This window comes from Silurus meridionalis, chromosome 18 (assembly GCF_014805685.1).
Source record: "Silurus meridionalis isolate SWU-2019-XX chromosome 18, ASM1480568v1, whole genome shotgun sequence".
NCBI lineage: Eukaryota > Metazoa > Chordata > Actinopteri > Siluriformes > Siluridae > Silurus > Silurus meridionalis.
This window is the reverse complement of record NC_060901.1, coordinates 27,425,364-27,445,810: the sequence shown is the minus strand read 5'-3', so window position 1 is coordinate 27,445,810 and position 20,447 is coordinate 27,425,364. Positions and strand designations below refer to the sequence as shown.

At 41.2% G+C, this 20,447-nt stretch overlaps 3 protein-coding genes across 3 annotated transcripts; all 3 read right to left on the bottom strand.

Annotated features, from left to right (window-relative positions):
- Positions 1-1,857: 1,857 nt before the first annotated feature.
- On the bottom strand, positions 1,858-2,850 carry LOC124401740 (trace amine-associated receptor 13c-like). The gene has a single exon (XM_046874165.1). The coding sequence runs from the start codon at positions 2,848-2,850 to the stop codon at positions 1,858-1,860; it is 993 nt and encodes a 330-aa protein (XP_046730121.1).
- Positions 2,851-5,831: 2,981 nt separating this feature from the next.
- Positions 5,832-6,824, bottom strand: LOC124401597 (trace amine-associated receptor 13c-like). The gene has a single exon (XM_046874005.1). It carries the CDS (start codon positions 6,822-6,824, stop codon positions 5,832-5,834), a length of 993 nt encoding a protein of 330 aa, XP_046729961.1.
- Positions 6,825-8,353: 1,529 nt separating this feature from the next.
- LOC124401739 (trace amine-associated receptor 13c-like) lies at positions 8,354-12,065 on the bottom strand. The gene is made up of 3 exons (XM_046874164.1): positions 11,112-12,065; positions 8,710-8,823; positions 8,354-8,614 (listed from the first exon to the last, which is right to left on the bottom strand). The coding sequence occupies exons 1-3, from the start codon at positions 12,063-12,065 to the stop codon at positions 8,354-8,356; spliced, it is 1,329 nt and encodes a 442-aa protein (XP_046730120.1).
- Between the last annotated feature and the right edge of the window lie 8,382 nt (positions 12,066-20,447).

Sequence of the window (20,447 nt, the reverse complement as noted above, 5' to 3'; positions counted from 1 at the left end):
ATAAAAGGTTTAGTGAATAGCAATAAACTTCTTGTTTGTACCTCTAAAAGAACATTTTTGCACCCCCTAGTGATAGAAATGTACCTTTGTGTCCTGGTATGGTTTCAAATGTAATCTTTCCATAGAATTTCACTAATGTTCTGCTGAACTGAGATACCAATGTTCAGAAGTACATTACTAGAGCAGTATAGCATTTGTACTCTTAAGGTACATTGCTGTACCTTGAGTATTTCTGTGTGTAATTTGAGATCATTATTACCAGTGGCTTTGCCCAATCCAATGTATTTAACAGGAAGAGTTACTGTGAATAGTCATCACAATCACCACAAGAAAAAGTGGAAGCAGAAAGATGAATGAATGAATCAATACATTCTGTGAATTTGAAGCAGCAGAAAAAATGGTGAGATAAACATGAGTGACATCGGATGCCTTTAGGTCAGTGCGATTCAAACAAAAACAGGAGACCAAAGATTGAACCTTGAGGGAAATTGTGTACAACAGGGGCACAAGAGCATTTCTGATTACCAGTAGTGATAAGGTTGTATCTACCTGAAAGGTTAAGACAGAGACAGGGATAAAGGAAAGGCAGAAGAGCAGAATACTATGGATAATCTCATCATATGCACTGAGATCTAACAGAATAAGACTGTTGATGGCACCAGGATTAGTAGATCATTAGTGAAAGCTTTTTATTAAGAAGCATGCAAAAGTCTGAGAGCATTAATGAAAATGCTTCTCTTTCACCAACTAGCATTTTAAATTACAAATTATGTGATCAAGAATAACTTGTTTACAGAAAAATCATGTTTGGTCCACTTGGTCCATCTCTACCCGCCCTGAAACACATTCATGAAAGAAAGTTGATAATGCGGAGTCTGTTTGGAGTATTTATATCTCATTATGATTTGGGATGAAATCAGGGTTGTGGTTGACTTGGGGTAATTGAGAGGTCCAACAGTGATTGGGGCAACTCGGTTCTCCAGTTGGTGTGTAAAAAAAGGGGGCGTCTATAATTGATGCAAATGCGATGTCTTCCATTGACAAACTGCTCCATCTGAATTATACGGCCTGCTCTTATTCAATACTGAAGATACATGAACTTCAACATCTCATGAAAAAAACGACATATTCCACTCCCTATGGGATACACCAGTTAACCTGAAAGCAGGTCCCTGGTGTGAGTTGGGGGGTGGGAGGGTGTGGCAGTGGGGATATGGGTGAGCATCAGCTGTAGACAGAGAGATGCATGTTCATGGGTAATGATTCTTTATTTTCATTGAGAGTTTTGAACAAGACAAGCGATGAAAGAAAATGAGAGAACCAGAAAGTATGGTGCTGTAAGAGCATTCGCAAAAGGCTTCGATAAGCAAATGTGCTGAAGCTGCTGAAGCATTCCAGAACCCAACACCTAGCATGAATCTTTAGATAAAGTAAGTGTAGAGGTTTGAAAAAGATTAACATTTCATTCAGGTTCTTTGGCACGAGACAGTCTATAGTAATATTTTCTTATTGATTTGAGATTTGATTGAGATCAAATGTAGAATGGATAAGACGTGTAATGTCTCCATATGTTCCTGGTTCTGGACTAATTGGACCTTGGGTTGTGCATTTAATAGAAGGTCCAACAAAAGCATGAACAAATTGCCATCCTGTATTGATAAAGCTCTTAGCAATATTTCTTAAATGAAAGCAGGAGACACAGTTCTGATACATTTTTACATAAATATCAGAATTTCTGTAGTTCATACCCCTTTAGCTTTAATTAAATTGCCCACCAGACTGTCGTCTCAGATTTCTGGACCTCATTGAATGCCAGTGTTCTTGTATAAACCTACATACATACAGTCTAAAACACATTTATGAAAATATATTAATTAATGCAGAATCTGTCTGAAATATTTGCAGAGTTAGAATTAATTTAATGCACCTCCTAAACCACGGATAAAACAGAGCGTAAATAACTGGATTAATGGTGGAATTCAGATACAACACAATAAAGACTTTCTGAAAAGTTTCTGCCTGTAGTTCAATAACGTCACCTAATAAACTGTAAATATAATATGGGAGTAAAAACACTATAAACACGGCCACTAAAATACCGAGGACTTTGGCTGCTTTTCTCTCAGATTTCATGGAGTGGGAGGTGATTTTCTGTGTTTGAGGTCGTGTGTGATTATTAAGCTCTCTGATAGCAGTGGCGTGTTTCTTAGCGATCAGAAAAACCCGACTGTACAATATGATTATGACAGAAAGTGGAAATATAAATGTTATTATGAGATCAATTACAGACCAAACCTCATTGAGAAAAAGAAAACACTCTCCAGGACACATTACAGTGTTTGTGAAGCTTCCGTTGAAATAACAGAGTAAAATGTTATACAACAGAGAAGCAAACCAGTTGGAAAACACTACGATGCTCATGGTCCTCCTAGAGATATTGTTAGTGTAGAGAAAAGGGTTTGAGAGCGCCAGATAGCGATCCACAGCGATCAGAGCGATATTATAGATGGATAAACTCGTTAGAATATAAGCAGTCATCAAAAAACTGATGCAGTATTTTGTGTCAAATATCCAACACAGCTCGATGGTCCAGATTAACACCGGGGGCATCACTAAAGCACCGATGAAGAAATCCGACACAGCCAGAGAGAGAACGAGGATGTTGGTCGGAGTGTGAAGCTGCTTGAAGTGAAGAACAGAGATGATAATGAGCAGATTTCCACACACTGTTAGAAGAACCACAGCAGCTGAACACACGTACAGTAAGATATAAACTGCAGGAGATCCAAATCTCTCTGGACAGGAGAAATGCTCACAGATATCAGAGAGATTCAACTCCATCACGTTCATGAATACAGGCATTTTTTTAAAGTCTGTTACATTATAGTTAAATGAATTTTAAGTCTGGCAGCTCGGATATTTTTATAGTTAAGCAATGATGCACGCCCCCAAGTTTGATTGACACCCTAATGGATATGATGTCATGCCTTGGAGAGGAAAAAAAGACCACAGAAGGCACTGAGCACAATAAAAAGCACTTCTACTGATTTTATTCTTCAGTTTACATATCAGAAAACCTTAACAGAAACCAAGGAATTAAGAAATCCACAAAAACTACTAGCACTTAGAAACTGCAGTGTAGATCAAGAAAAAATATAAAAATGCTGCAAATGTAAACAGAATGCAACCATTAATGTTATCATCAAAAAAAAGTCCCTATAAGTTTATCTGTAATCAGTGATCCAGTGAAGCTGTAGCAAGAAAAATCTCCCCGAGATATAATGATGAAACCTTCAGGAACCCATCCTGATCTGGGTGATACCAAAAGTCCATTCATCATAGTTCCATCACTGTTGAGGTTATCAGCTGTTCACAAATGGACGCTTGAATGCAAATTTGTTCATGGTGAATGCAGAAAGAGGACGCTGTAGCAAACTCTTTATATTAATCACAGTCCAAATCCATCTTGATGATTCTTAAATTCACAAGAACTTCATGGAGCTTTATGTTGTTCATGTGGAACCATTCTCAGGTGGCCTCCAAATGAAGATAAATCTAGAAGTAGGGCATCAGGATATATCAGTAAAGAAGAATTTGACAGGATCATTGGTAAATCAGGAACATAAGGAGCTCAAAAGTGAGAGAGAGAAACATGGTATTAATTAGTATGCTTGTTGCCCCATAATAGACAGAATCACTGTGTGATATGATCAGAGTGCTTGTAGAGATTCCAGAAAGACCAGCTATGACCACATGACTAAAAAGAAGAGCTAGAAGGTAACACAGACATAAGGGAGCTCTGGGTTATTAAGCTCCATCCACTTTATCATCAACAAACCTGAGTGAATGTGTAAGAGTGAGGAGGAGCCAGTATCAAGACATCACAGTTTACCATGATCACTCCAGATCTGCTCCTTTTACTAAAAAAAAGATTGAAAAAAGGCCTGAACGATTGAAAAAAGGCCTGACTAAACGTTTTCACACTGGGACTGTGTCTGAGTCTTGGACAATCATTGAAAAGCTGTTCCGTAACTGTGGGGCTTTGTAAGAGAAAGATCTGCTCCCTGCTGTAGTGTTCACTATTCAATGTACCAACAAATAGCCTGCACATTTTTGATCAAATTAATAAACCAAAGTTTGCTCAGGCCCTGTGGCGTGAAGCCATTCAGTGATTTTATATATCAGTAGTAGCATTTTAGAATCAATGCAAGTTTCGACTGGGAGCAAATGTAGTGTGGATAAGACAACATTTGCGTCTGATTTACAGAACATTCACACAGTAAGGCATTACAGTAGTCCAACCTGGATGTAACAAAAGCATAAACTATTTTTTCTGCATTATACAATGACATATTTCAGAAAGTTGCCTTCTAGCTGCTTATGGTTCTAGAAAAAGAACTCCAGTTTTTATCAGAATTTAGTATAAAAAGTTATAATCATCCACTGTCTAATGTCCTTCACACACTCCTCAATCTCACCTCATCTGGTTTGAAATATTCAGCTGTGTATTATCAGCTTAGCAATGGAAGCGAATACCATGTTTATGTATAATTTCACCCAGAGGCAGCAGATATAAAGAGAAAAGCAGTGGGCCTAAGACAGATTCTTGTAGAACACCAAACTTTACCTCAGAGAGTGTGGAGAACTCACCATTTACATCAACAAACTGATAGCAGTCAAATAAGACCTGAGCCAGGAAAGAGCTGTTCCCTTTATTCCAACAACGTTCTCAAGTCCAGCAAGCAGGAGATGATGATCAATGGTGTGAAAAGCTGCACTGAGGTCGAGCAAAACAAGTAAAGAGACAAAACCCTGATCAGAGGCCAATAACAGTCATTTACCACCTTAACTAGCGCCGTCTCTGTGCTATGATGAGGCCGAAATCCTGACTGATACATTTTATAAATGTTCTTCCTCAGTAGATGTGAGCAGAACTGCTGTGCTACAACCTTTTCTAGAATCTTGGAGATAAAGGGGAGGTTTGATATTGGACTGTAGTTGGACAGCTGACAGGGTGAAGGTCAGGTTTCTTAATTAGGGGGTTGATAACTGCAGTTTAAAGGATTTAGGTACAAAACCAGTGTTAATCGAAGAATTTTTTACCTTAAGAACATGTTTGATTGCTTCTTAAATGATCCATTTGAAGAAACATCACAACACAAAAGACAGAGAACAAAATTTCTGTTGTAAAAATAAATGAAATGAATTCACTCTCTTGAGGAGAAAACAAATGTTGATCTGTTATAATATATCGTTATGTACAGGGTTATTTATAAACTGATCTGCTTTTAAATGAATAGTTTGGATTTTTTGCCATACATTTTGAAATCTGTCACTGAACATTTCATAAAATCACTGCTACTGTACTACCTATTGATGGTGTGCATTTTAGTGTGAGGATCTATTCCTAGTTAATTCTGTGACAAATTTATCTTCTGTAAACGTAGAAAGATATGAAGATCTAGTGGCTCTAAGAGCTTTTCTATAACTCAGGAGGTTGTCCATAAGACTGCAATCTACAGTACTACCAATTAACATTACGTTTTTACATTTACCTTCAAATTTCATCCTGCTTTAAAGTATACGCATGATCATGTAAGAGCGCAGTGCTAATTATAACCTGCAAATAGTTTATAATCATGCATATTGTACATTAAGGATATAAACCATTTTCTGTCTTTCTTCTAAAACATTGATAAATTCCAGGTTTAAACAAAACCAAAACATTCCGAGGTTTTTCAATGTCATCCCAGAATATTTTACCTCACTGAATAGCAGTGTTACTCTTTATACATACATGAAAACATACATACATAAAATCCAAAGCACATTCATGTAAGGATATTTATTATAGCAGAGTCTGTTTGGAATATTTTTAGAGTTAGAATTAATTTAATGCACCTCCTAAACCACGGATAAAACAGAGCGTAAATAACCGGATTAATGGTGGAATTTAGATAAAGCACTGTAAAGACCTTCAAAAATGTTTCTGACTGGAGTTCAATAACGTCACCTAATAAACTGTAAATGTAATACGGAAGTAAAAAAATCAGAAACACGGACACTAAAATGCCGAGGACTTTGGCTGCTTTTCTCTCAGATTTCATGGAGTGGGAGGTGATTTTCTGTGTTTGAGGTCGTGTGTGATTATTAAGCTCTCTGATAGCAGTGGCGTGTTTCTTAGCGATCAGAAAAACCCGACTGTACAATATGATTATGACAGAAAGTGGAAATATAAATGTTATTACAAGATCAATTGCAGACCAAACCTCATTGAGAAAAAGAAAACACTCTCCAGGACACATTATAGAACTTGTGAAGCTTCCATTAAAATAACAGAGTAAAATGTTATACAACAGAGAAGCAAACCAGTTGGAAATCACCACGATGCTCATGGTCCTTCTAGAGATATTGTTAGTGTAGAGAAAAGGGTTTGAAAGAGCCAGATAGCGATCCACAGCGATCAGAGCAACATTATAGATGGATAAACTTGTTAGAATATAACCAGTAATCAAAAAACTGATGCAGTAGCCTGTATCAAAGATCCAGCATGACTCGATGGCCCAGATTAACACAGACGGCATCACTAAAGCACCGATGAGGAAATCCGACACGGCCAGAGAGAGAACGAGGATGTTGGTCGGTGTGTGAAGCTGTTTGAAGTGAAAAACAGAGATAATGACAAGCAGATTTCCACACAATGTTAGAAGAACCACAGCAGCTGAACCCACATAGAGTAAGTTATAAAGTGCAGGAGATACAGATCTCTTTGAACAGGAGAAATGCTCACAGATATCAGACTGGTTCAATTCTGTCAGGTTCATGAAGACATTCATTTTTAAACAAAGCCCCTGTTACATTGTGGTCAAAGGACCCACAGGTCAGGCAGCTTAGATATTTTTATAGTTTAGAAATGATGCACGCCCCCAAGTTTGACTGAAGCATGATGTCATACCTCAGGGAGAAAAAAACACAGAAGTCATTAGTTCATCTGAGTGCTGGTGTTTTAACTCTACCATTCACTCTGCTTTTCATTTACAAACTGACACTCAACCACGCCCCCCACTGGCTTGCACAAGCTCTGAATGTCCATTTATTACAGATACACGATGTTGAGGTGCAGTGATGGTAATCAGATGTAAACTGTAGTCCTGAGGCAGCACATCATTTTCCTGAACAGGATAAAACACTGAACCAGTTCTCGGTCCAGTGGCAGTGTTACAAATGGTGTTTATTCTTACACCAACACACTGACTGTTCTGACAAGTGGAATGGCAAGACTTTTAATGTTAGGGGAAAGATATTAGGGTTATATAAAGGCAACTGGGAACAGTATGTCTTCTGTTTTAGAGAAAACATGTAAAACCTTTTGTTAATATAGTTGATCGGGATTCAAAACCTCTAAGACTTCTGAGCAAATGATTCTGATCTGATACAAAAAAAAATTCCACAACCAATTTCAAGTAACATCAACATTTTATTATTTTATTAATTTTCCTCCCATTTGCTCATTGAATCATCCAGTACTACTGACAAGAAGTGACATGGACAAACAAGTGAAAGAAAAAGAATCTCCAGGATTGGGATTGGAGACAAGCAATTGAAATTAAACTGTGTATAAAAGCTGGTTAAACACATAAATCTGGTCTTAAATACCACCAATTGATCAGTACGAGTGGACAAGTGCAGGGAACACGGGTTGCCAAGCGAATCCTGGTTTTGTTTTTATGTGAGAAAAGAGGTTATACTTGGATTTTGTGGTTCGTATACCACATCAAGTTGAACTTGTTATCCGAGTAGGTCACTACACTTGCATACATAATACACATTGTTTAATGAGTTTAATGTTTTATAACCTGCGATAAAAATGTCTAAACAATTTGAATTCGGGGTTTCCACGCTGCCTGAGTCAGGTTAGTGAACACGCGAAGAAAGCAGAAGTAGTTCATCCATGTTTATTGCTGTTTAGAAACGAAACCAGAGTCCGGGAGAGTTATGAACCATAAAGTGGGGAGAAATCTGAATGCGGGTTGAATCCGTATAGTGGGTATAATCCGGAAAGCAAATATAAATCCACACTGCGAGTGCAGTCAGTAACGCAAGGGTAATCCTTACAGTGAATGTAATCCATCTGATTGGAACAGGTAGCAGGAACCAGCGGCGAATGCTGGCAGTCGGGAATCTGGGAGATCACTTGCATGACTTATTAGCTCCAATGGCTGGTGAGGTGGAAACTCAAACTTATAAAGGGCAACAGTAACGAGGGACAGGTGTCAGCATTTAGCACTGAGCACGGCAGAGAGAGGCAGCGTGAGAATCTGGGGGGGGGGGCTTGGCAGGTGGTTTCCTGACATTACCCCCCCCTTCTAGGGGCAGCAGCTGACGCCCCAAACCCACCCACACCAGGTGGGCCAGGGCACTCGAAGGAAGGCCTCGCCATCGGCAAGGAACAGGGGAATTTTGGAAAGGACCGGGGTGGAGCGACGCTCCCTGCGGAGATCAGGGACTGAGTGACGCCCTCAGCGGAAATCAGGGGCTGAGCGGTGCTCTTGGCGGAGGTCAGAGGCTGAGCGGCGCCCTCGGCGGAGATCAGGAGCTGAGCGTTTGGAACCGACTATGGGGTCTGACGAAGCCCTCAGAGATACTTGGGATGACAGCGTCGCCTTCTGGAAAACTTTGAACCTCAAACTCGCCCTCCAAGGTTGTCACCCTGCAAGGGCTCTGAGACTTGACAGAGCTTCCAGAGTGGTCTTGAAGTGTGATGGTCTCCTGGGAGGAGTTTAGGACATGTCGTCTTTTAATGACGTCGTCTTCCGAGACACCCTGGAGAGCGACCTTGCACTTACGTAAGGGTCTTGAAGAAAACACCATCCAGAGATACTCTGTAATCAGAAACTTGCACAAGCTCTGAATGTCCATTTATTACAGATAAATGATGTTGAGGTGCAGTAATGGTGATCAGATGCAAGCTGTAGTCCTGAGACAGTGTAGCAGACTGTTGACATTAACTACAATCAAAATCCAAATCCTCAAAGCTCCTTATTTTGTCCTTTAGTTCTTCTGTTTCCTCAGCATACCTCCAGGCTTCCTAAATGCTGTACTGCAAAGTGAGGTGTGTGCATGGGGATACACAACAATAACCCTTAGTGGACATCACAATCGGATTCAGGGGACAAATCGAAGGCAGTGCCAATTCCTGCCAATTCAGTACCAATTCCTGTGGACTTCAGGTAGGAGACAAGAGGCACACATGACATCACCAACATCAATGGGATGGCTGTTGAGCGCGTCTCCAGTTTCAAGTTCCCAGGGATCCACATCTCGGCGGACTTGTCCTGGACTACCAACAACTCCAGCCTGGTCAAGAAGGCTCACCAGCGCCTCTTTTTCCTGAGGACACTAAGGAAAAATCAGCTTTTTTTTACTGCTGTGCGAAAGAAAGTATCCTGACCAGCTGTGTCACAGTCTGGTATGGGAGCTGCTCTGTTGCAGAGCGTAAGGCACTCAGCCCATCACAGGGACTCTTTCAGTTCCAGCCATGGGAGACATCCAGAAGAAACGATGTCTGCGTCGAGCTCGCAGCATTCTTAAGGACTCCTCTCATCCTGCCCATAGACTGTTTTCTCTTCTTCTCTATCTCCTATAATACCATTTTATTTCATTTAATTTATGTAACTTATGTAAAAACTGTATATCCTGCACTTGCTGCTATTGCACTTCTGGTTAGACCTAAACTGCATTTCGTTGCCTTGTACTTGTACATGTGTGATGACAATAAAGTTAAATCTAATGTAATCTAAAAAACATTCTCTGCATTTGCTTCTCACTGATTTTGTGGACAAATTGGCCAAGATTTTAGTGATTATCGAGCAATGTTGCATCGTTTGTAGCAGTCGTTACTGCCAAAAGACTCATTATAAAGTGTTATTTCTGGCAGCGCATCATTTTCCTGAACAGGAAAAAAAACGCTGAACCAGTTCTCGGTCCAGTGGCAGTGTTACATCAAGGTGTTTATTCTTACACCAACACACTGACGGTTCTGACAAGTGGTATGGCAAGACTTTTAATGTTATGGGAAATATATTAGGGTTATATAAAGGCAACTGGGAACAGTATAAGTCTTGTGTTTTAGAGAAAACATATAAAACCTTTTGTGGATTCAAAACCTCTAAGACTTCTGCACAAATTATTCTGATCTGATCCAGAAAAATTCCACAACCAATTTTAAGTAACATCAATATTTTATTTGTCAGAATTTTCCTCCCATTTGCCCATTAAATCATCCAGTTATACTGACAAGAAGTGACATGGACAAACAAGTGAAAGAAAAATAATCTCCAGGATTGGGACTGAAGACAAGCAATTGAAATTAAATACATTAATCTGGTCTTAAATACCACTTGATCAGTACGAGTGGACAAGTGCAGGGAACACGGGTTGCCTAAGCGAATCCTGGTCCTGTTTTTATGTGAGAAAAGAGGTTAAACTTGGATTTTGATAATGAACACAGTTGATTTAATCATGAATACGGCTGGCAGATGTACTGTATGTATTGAAATCTGCTGGGGCTGGAATAAGTTGAGAGAATTTAAGGCTGAGCTTCTCACTACAAAACTCAGGAGGAAAAGAAGGAAAAGAGATGCATGAATGAATACATACCTGGAAATTCATAATAAACATCAGTAAACCCTAAAATTTAGTGTGTAATTGCTGGGTTTATGTAGTACCTGTGACTCACATGTAGACCGAGATGGACTGATAAAATGATAACTTATTAAATGAATAATGAATTACTCAAATAAAGATAAATTCAATCAAATATAGTAGAAACAACTTGTCATCCGAGTAGGTCACTGTACTTGCAGACATAATGCACATTGTTAAATGTATTTAATGTTTTACAACCTGGGATAAAAATGTCTAAACAATTTGAATGAGGGGTTTCCACACTGCCTGACTGTTATAGCGGTATATCTGTTAATGTTTACATATTTTTTTAATCTATGCAAGAAATATCCATATATGTGATCGTTCTGTCTCACACATACAAACATTCATGAAAGAACATTTATTAACTGAGTTCTTTTGAAATGTTTAGTTATAAGTAATACAGTTATGATTAATTTAACGCACCTCCTAAACCACGGGTAAAACAAAGCATAAATAATTGGATTAATGGTGGAATTCAGACAAAGCACAATATAAACTTTCATAAATGCATCTGCCTGCATTCCAATAACATCAGCTAATAAACTGTAAATAAAATATGGAAGAAAACACACTATAAACACAGACACTACAATGCCGAGGACTTTGGCTGCTTTTCTCTCAGATTTCATGGAGTGGGAGGTGATTTTCTGTGTTTGAGGTCGTGTGTGATTATTAAGCTCTCTGATAGCAGTGGCGTGTTTCTTAGCGATCAGAAAAACCCGACTGTACAATATGATTATTATGGAACATGGAAATATAAATGTTATTATAAGATCAACTACAGACCAAACCTCATTTAGTAAAAGAAAACACTCCCCAGGACACATTATAGAACTTGTGAAGCTTCCATTGAAATAACAGAGTAAAATGTTATACAACAGAGAACCAAACCAGTTGAAAACCACCACGATGCTCATGGTCCTTTTAGAAATATTGTTAGTGTAGAGAAAAGGGTTTGAAAGAGCCAGATAGCGATCCACAGCAATCAGAGCAACATTGTAGATGGCTAAACTGGAGAGAACGTAAGTAGTCATCAAAAAACTGATGCAGTAGCCTGTATCAAAGATCCAGCATGACTCGATGGCCGAGATTAACACCGGGGGCATCACTAAAGCACCGATGAGGAAATCCGACACGGCCAGAGAGAGAACGAGGATGTTAGTCGGAGTGTGAAGCTGCTTGAAGTGAAGAACAGAGATGATGATGAGCATATTTCCACACACTGTTAGAAGAACCACAGCAGCTGAACACATATACAGTAAGATATAAACTGCAGGAGATACAGATCTCTCTGGACAGGAGAAATGCTCACAGATATCAGACCGGTTCAATTCTGTCAGGTTCAAAACAAACATTTTTTTCTAAAAACAAGCTTTTGTTACATTATGTTTAAGTGAACTGAAGGTCAGACAGCTGTGATATTTTTATAGTTTAGAAACGTAAACACCTCCTACATTTGTTTCACATCTTGATGAATATGATGTCATACCTTTCGGGAGACAAAAGACCACAGAAGGCACTAAGCACAAAAAACACCTCTAATTATACGATTCTTCAGTTTACAAAACAGAAAGCAATAACATTTAGCAGGGAATCAACAAGGCCACTGAAACGTTTTGTGCTTAGAAATGTGAATGAAGAGAAAATGTGATACATGCTGTAAATCCGATTTTGCAACAAATGAACTTTATAGTAAATGGTGACATAATATACATAACATACAATATAAAATAAAGAATCTGAACTGTACAGCTTTATATACGGTATATAAACTGTAAATATAACATGGCAGTAAACAAACTATAAACACGCATACTAAAACACAGTATTTTCGCTGCTTTTCCCTCAGATTTCATGGAGTGGGAGGTGATTTTCTGTGTTTGAGGTCGTGTGTGATTATTAAGCTCTCTGATAGCAGTGGCGTGTTTCTTAGCGACCATAAAAACTCGACTGTACAATATGATTATGACAGAAAGTGGAAATATAAATGTTATTGTAGGGTCAATTACGGTTCAACATCATTCAGAAAAAGAAAACACTGTCCAGGACACGTTACAAAACATCTCTAGGTTCTGCATGTAACCCTAGTTCCCTGAGGGAACGAGATGCTGTGTCAACAGGCCATACTCCCTGCGCTTACCTTACCCTGTCGCCATGAGACCCAGCAGCCTCTGGAACTGTTTCACAGTGAGTGACTGGCCTTCTCTTACTCCTGACTGCTGTGAGGATAGCTTCGAACCTGGCGGAAGACACTTGCCATAGGAGGTCTCTGTACTGAGAAAGCACACTTATCCCTGCTTTTAGTCTTAACCCCAGCTCCTTCATACAGGCGAGAGCCACATCTGGATGCCGGACCACCTGAAGCTGTAAACGAGCTAATATCGACCAGTTGTCGATAAATCATACACTTTGTGAAAGTGCAGGGTGAGAGTGCTAGGCGGACCGGGAGGACCCGATATTGGTAAGCTGCGTCCCCGAAACAAAACTTAGGACCCTCCTGTTAGCGGGGAAGGATGGCTATGTGGAAACAGATGTCCCCAGATCTATCGTGACAAACCAGTCCGAGGACTTGATCTGAGACACGACCTCCTAGAGGATGAGAATCCTGAACCCGAGCTTCACGAGTGAGCGGTTCAAGAAGTGCAGATCTAGGATTAGCCGCAATCTGCCATCTTTCTTTGGAACAAAGAAATACTGGCTGTTTAGGCTGACTCTTTGTCTAAGAGAGGAACCACCTCGATGGCCCCTTTCCTTAGGAGGGTGCACACTTCCTGTTCCAGGACCAGAGCCTGCCTTGGTCCCACCAGGGTGGGACACATCCTGTTGAACCGGGGAAGAGAGGACCTGAATGGGATGGAGTATCCCTTCTCTCTTGTGTGCAGGACCCACGAGATACATCCGGTGGGTCTTCTTCATCTGCAGCGATCTCTCAGGCAGAGATGGAGGAAGACACCCACTGGAGAGAGACTGCCCCCTGAAGCACATCCAGTGGCAGGGCTAACAGCCTGGCCTCCTGGGCAAGGAAGTCTGATCGGGGAACCAGCCTCTTCTGACTCTTTTAGAACGGCTGGAGCAATGCCCCCATTGGAGCGGCGTGGAAGGTACCACTGAAACTGCGTTGTGGTCTCCTGAACTTGTCGCCTAAACAGGAGGCTTTGACGCGGGGCGCAGAAAACGCTCATCCAGCTCACTGGGTGTGTGCTGCTTCTGCTTTTTGTCCAGCCAAGCTATTTCTAGCTTGTACACGGCCTGCGTCACTACCTCCAGGGGCTCCTCCTACAGCACAGGCAGTGAGGAGTCCATGGGTTTGCTAGCCTCCAAAATTGTTTCCTCTTCAGAGGAAAAAATATAAAGCACTGTGCTACTCATGCCAGGAGAAGAAACAACCAAAGGGCATGTTTCCCCACAGGGAACGAACGCTTGACTTGGCAGGAAAGGCCGGAAAGGACTCATCCGTCTCTGTGCCTTCTGCTAGATCTGCAAACCCCATGACTTTCTGCACCGCTTTGCCTCGGCAAAAGCGGGACCGAGTCGCGAGGGAGAGAACTCTCGTCGGAGAGCGTTCTCCAGGAGCGCATGGCCACACGTCTAAAATGCTAACAGTTGACTCCCTCGAGAGCTGACTGAGCATGCTCCTAAGCTAAACAAACAACACATCGGCTGTGTGTATCCCTCCCCTTAATGAATTGGGGGCAAGAAGGAACACACAGTCGGAATTCTGCTCACTTTTTAAGCTCAGGCCTGCACAGATTCACACACAAAGCGCTTACCTGAACAAACAGAAGCTAACGATGCTCAATTGCTTACGCATTTTGTAGCTTCCTGTATCGCAACATCGTCCACGGAAGACGTCATGACTTGCCATTGGCCGGATTTCACACGTGATTCAGAGCGTGGGCAATGCAAGGCCTTCCCAAAGCGTTGTGATGCAGCTTGAGTTCCCAAAGGGGAACTTTTGAAGCTTTCATTGAAAATAACAGAGTGATATGTTACACACTGGAGAAGCACACCAGTTGGAAAACACTATGCTCATAATCCTGCTGGAGATGGTGTTTGTGTAGAGAAAAGGGTTTGAAGGAGCCAAATAGCAATCCACAGCGATCAGAGCAACATTATAGATGGATAAGATGGTGAGAAGATAAGCAGTCATCAAAAAACTAACACAGTAGCCTGTATCAAAGATCCAGCATGACTCGACAGCTGAGATTAACAACAGAGGCATCACTAAAGCACCGATAAGGAAATCTGACACAGCCAGAGAGAACAAGGATGTTGGTCGGTGTCTGAAGCTGCTGTCCACCCCGCTGAGCTTCATCAGGTTTTACAACCTCAACCTCTGCGCCAATACTGGCACCTCTGTCCTTAAACCTAGCTGTGTTCATTCACACTATTTAGGGACTGGTCAGTGTGGCGGTATAGGACTCTTGTTCCTATATCGTTGCGACGCAGCTCGAGTTCCTGAAAGGGAATGTCTCTAGTTTACGTATGTAACCCTAGTTTTCTAAGAGAACGAGACATTGCGTCTCTAAGCCACACTGCTAGGCGTCCCCTCAGCGCTTTCTTCTCCTTTACAGAAGCTGGCTGTCAGGGATCCACCTGCCACGCCCCCTTTGGTGGCTCTCTATGCCTCCGCTCTCCCTCGAGCTCCAGGTTTAACCATGCACACCTGGAGCTCATCATCACTCATGCCTTCACTCTCTCTGGAGCTCCAGGCCTAATCACGCACACCTGGGACTCGTCATCACTCCACGCCGCTTCTATATAAGCTCCTCATTCACTCCCAATTCACGTTCATTATTGAATGTGTTAAATGCTACGTACTGCTGCATGGTTTCACAGTTGCATGCAGTAATCTTCCGTTCCGTTCGGACTCTACCATCCGGTACCGGCTGTGTTTCTCCTCCCCGCGCATTTCGGATCAGCTACGCTTCTCCCCATGCGCACCTCTGACTCTCTCAATGACTTGTGTGAGTGCGTGTGTGTGTGTTTGTGCGCGTGTGCGTGCGTGTGTGCTTGGGTGCTTGTGTTTATCTCTCTTCCTCACTCTGGTCAATAAAACCCGAGCGAACTGTACTCCGGCTTCCGCCTCCCGTTTCTCTCGCACCCTGACACTGGCGTTGGCTTTACTCCATGTGCGATTTATACTTTCTGGTCATGACATCACCACACCAGTGACAGGCTGCCTCTAATTTTGACTGATTGCACACATTATTCCAGGGCATGGACAATGCAGTCGCAAAAGCATGCAAAGCATTGCGATGCAGCATCTCATTCCCTCAGGAAACTAGAGTAACATACGTAACCTAGAGACAGTTTTACAATTAAAGGATGTTGAGGTGCAGTGACAGTGATCAGATGCAAACTGTAGTCTTGAGACAGTGTAGCAGACAATTGACATTAACTACAGTCCAAATCCATATCTTCAAAGCTCCTTATCTTGTCCTTTAGTTCTTCTGTTTTCTCAGCCTACCTCCAGGCTTCCTAAATGCTGTACTGCAAAGTGAGGGGACAAATTGAGGCAGGGACAATTCCCTGTATCTGCTTGTCAATGATTTGGGGGAGAAATTGGCCAAGATTTTAGTAATTATCGAGCAATGTTGCATTGTTTGTACCAGTCGTTACTGCCAAAAGACTCATTAGGAAGTGTTATTTCTGGTAGCGCATCATTTTCCTGAACAGGATAAAACACTGAACCAGTTCTCGGTCCAGTGGCAGTGTTACAAAAGGTGTTTATTCTTACACCAACACACTGACTGTTCTGACAAGTGGAATGGCAAGACTTTTAATGTTAGGGGAAAGATATTAGGGTTATGTAAAGGCAACTGGGAACAGTATGTCTTTTGTTTTAAAGAAAACATGTAAAACCTTTTGTTAATAAAGTTGATCGGGATTCGAAACCTCTAAGACTTCTGAGCAAATGATTTTGATCTGATCCAGAAAAATTCCACAATCAATTTTAAGTAACATCAATATTTTATTTGTCAGAATTTTACTCCCATTTGCTCATTAAATCATCCAGTTATACTGACAAGAAGTGACATGGACAAACAAGTGAAAGAAAGTGAAAGAAAAATAAACTCCAGGATTGGGACTGAAGACAAGCAATTGAAATTAAACTGAGTGTGTATAAAAGCTGGTTAAACACATAAATCTGGTCTTAAATACCACTTGATCAGTACGATTGGACAAGTGCAGGGAACACGGGTTGCCTAAGCGAATCCTGGTCCTGTTTTTATGTGAGAAAAGAGGTTATACTTGGATTTTGATAATGAACACACTGTGAAATTTCCACACTGCCTGACTGTTATGGCTGTATATCTGTTAATGTTTACATATTGTTTTAATCTATGCAAGAAATATCCAAAGATGTGATCATTCTGTCTCACGCATACAAACATTCATGAAAGAACATTTATTAACTGAGTCTTTTTGGAATATTTAGTTATAAGTAATACAGTTATGATTAATTTAACGCACCTCCTAAACCACGGGTAAAATAAAGCATAAATAATTGGATTAATAGTGGAATTCAGACAAAGCACCATAAAGACTTTCATAAAGGTGTCTGCCTGCATTCCAATAACGTCACCTAATAAAGTGTAGATATAATATGGCAGTAAACACACTATAAACACGGCCACTAAAATGCCGAGGACTTTGGCTGCTTTTCTCTCAGATTTCATGGAGTGGGAGGTGATTTTCTGTGTTTGAGGTCGTGTGTGATTATTAAGCTCTCTGATAGCAGTGGCGTGTTTCTTAGCGATCAGAAACACTCCAATATACAATATGATTATGACAGAAAGTGGAAATATAAATGTTATTATAAGATCAATTACAGCCCCAGCCTCATTTAGTAAAAGAAAACACTCTCCAGGACACATTATAGAACTTGTGAAGCTTCCATTGAAATAACAGAGTAAAATGTTATACAACAGAGAACCACACCAGTTGAAAACCACCACAATGCTCATGGTCCTTCTAGAGATATTGTTAGCGTAGAGAAAAGGGTTTGAAAGAGCCAGATAGCGATCCACAGCGATCAGAGCAACATTGTAGATGGCTAAACCGGTGAGAACATAAGCAGTCATCAAAAAACTGATGCAGTAGCCTGTATCAAAGATCCAGCATGACTCGATGGCTGAGATTAACATCGGGGGCATCACTAAAGCACCGATGAGGAAATCCGACACGGCCAGAGAGAGAACGAGGATGTTGGTCGGTGTGTGAAGCTGCTTGAAGTGAAGAACAGAGATGATGATGAGCATATTTCCACACACTGTTAGAAGAACCACAGCAGCTCCACACACGTACAGTAAGATATAAACTGCAGGAGATACAGATCTCTCTGGACAGAAGAAATGCTCACAGATATCAGACCGGTTCAATTCTGTCAGGTTCAAGACAAGCATTTTTTCTAAAAACAAGCTTTTGTTACATTATGTTTAAGTGAACTGAAGGTCAGACAGCTGTGATATTTTTATAGTTTAGAAACGTAAACACCTCCTACATTTGTTTCACATCTTGATGAATATGATGTCATACCTTTCGGGAGACAAAAGACCCCAGAAGGCACTAAGCACAAAAAACACCTCTAATTATACGATTCTTCAGTTTACAAAACGGAAAGCAATAACATTTAGCAGGGAATCAACAAGGCCACTGAAACGTTTTGTGCTTAGAAATGTGAATGAAGAGAAAATGTGATAAATGCTGTAAATCCAATTTTGCAAGAAAAACTGTATTGCCTGCTTCAGAAATGGACTTAATAGAAAATGGTGACATAATATACATAACATACAATATAAAATAAAGAATCTGAACTGTACAGCTTTATATATGGTATATATGTATATAAACCCACACACACATTCATCAGAAAACATTGATTAATGCAGAGTGTGTTTGGAATATTTGTAGAGTTATAATTAATTTAATGCACCTCCTAAACCACGGATAAAACAGAACGTAAATAACCGGATTAATGCTTGAATCAAAATAAAGCATGATTGCAAGTTTTTGAGGTCGTGTGTGATTATTAAGCTCTCTGATAGCAGTGGCGTGTTTCTTAACGATCTTAAAACCTTGAGTGTACAATATGATTATGACAGAAAGTGAAAATATAAATGTTATTGTAAGATAAATTACGGTCCGAACGTCACTCGAAAAAGCAAACACACTTCAGGACACATTACAAATCTTTTGAAGACAGGAGAAATGCTCACACATATCAGACTTGTTAAACTTCGTCAGGTTCATGAATACAGGCATTTTTTCTAAAAACTAATTCTGCTACATTATTGGAAAATAATCTATAGTTCATGAGCACTGATATTTTTATAGTTTAGAAATGAAATACTCCTCCGGCCTTAATGAATGCCATGCCTTTGGGAAACAAAAGACCCCAGAACACACTATCTGCTGTATTAGTGTATCACGCCCCCGTGTAGGGGCATCCACTGGGCAGAGACCCACTCCTGACACGTTTTCTAGAAGACACCTGCAGGCTGAGGCCTTCGAAGCGACCTAGAGTGCCTGGGTGGGACCTGGACATTGTGTTGGAGGCTCTATTTAAACCCCCCCTTAGAGCCTTTCGCCGAGGCTTCATGGAGGCACTTGTCAATTAAGACTGCGTTCTTGCTGGCTATCTGCTCTCTGAGGAAAGTAGTGTTTTGCAGGCCTTTTCTGTCACCCTGTCTTTTCTGGAGTTTACTACAGGCATGGCCAGTGCCTTCCTGCACCCTAGAGTGGGTTACGTCCCCAAGGTGTCCTCAGTTGTCCCACGACCTGCTGGGTTCCAGGCATTCAATCGTCCTCCATTTTAGACCCCAGACCAAGAGAAGCTGAACTAGCTGTGCCCGGTCTAAGCACTGTACTGCTATGTCCCCAGGACAAGTCTCTGGAGAAAGTCAGAACAGTTATTCGTGTGCTACAGCCCTCCGAGAAGAAGCTTTCCTGCTCATAAGCAGACCCTCAGCAGATTAATTATCAATGCTATTGTGTCTTCCAATGAGTGCTCTGGTCTTCCCGCACCTTTGGAGGTCAGAGCACACTCGACCCGGAGTGTGCAGCCTCTAAAGCTTGGTCCTCTGGAGTATCCCTCCAAGACCTTTGCAACGCTGCGGGCTGGTCGACCCCGTTGACCTTTGTCAGGTTTTATAACCTCAACCACTGCGCCACTCCTGGCACCTCTGTCCTTTGACCTAGCTCTGTTCATTCACACTAGTCAGGGACTGGTCAGTGTGACAGTATAGGACTCTTGTTCCCGAATCGTTGCGACGCAGCTCGAGTTCCTAAAAGGAAATGTCTCTAGGTTAGATATGTAACCCTAGTTTTCTGAGGGAACGAGACATTGCGTCTCTAAGCCACACTGCTGGTGTCCCCTCAGCGCTTCCTTCCCTTCTCCTTTACAGAAGCTGGCGTTTCTTTATTTCATGTGTGTTTTATACTTTCTGGTTGTGACGTCACCCCGCCGGTGACAGGCTGCCTCCAATTTTGACTGATTGCACACATTATTTTAGAGCATAGACAATGCGGCCGCATTCCCAAAGCATTACTACACAGCATCTCATTCCCTCAGGGAACTATGGTAACATACGTAACCTAGAGACGGTTTTACAGATAATCGATGTTGAGGTGCAGTGATAGTGATCAGATGCAAACTGTAGTCTTGAGACTGTGTAGCAGACTGTTGACATTAACTACAGTCCAAATCCACATCCTCAAAGCTCCTTATCTTG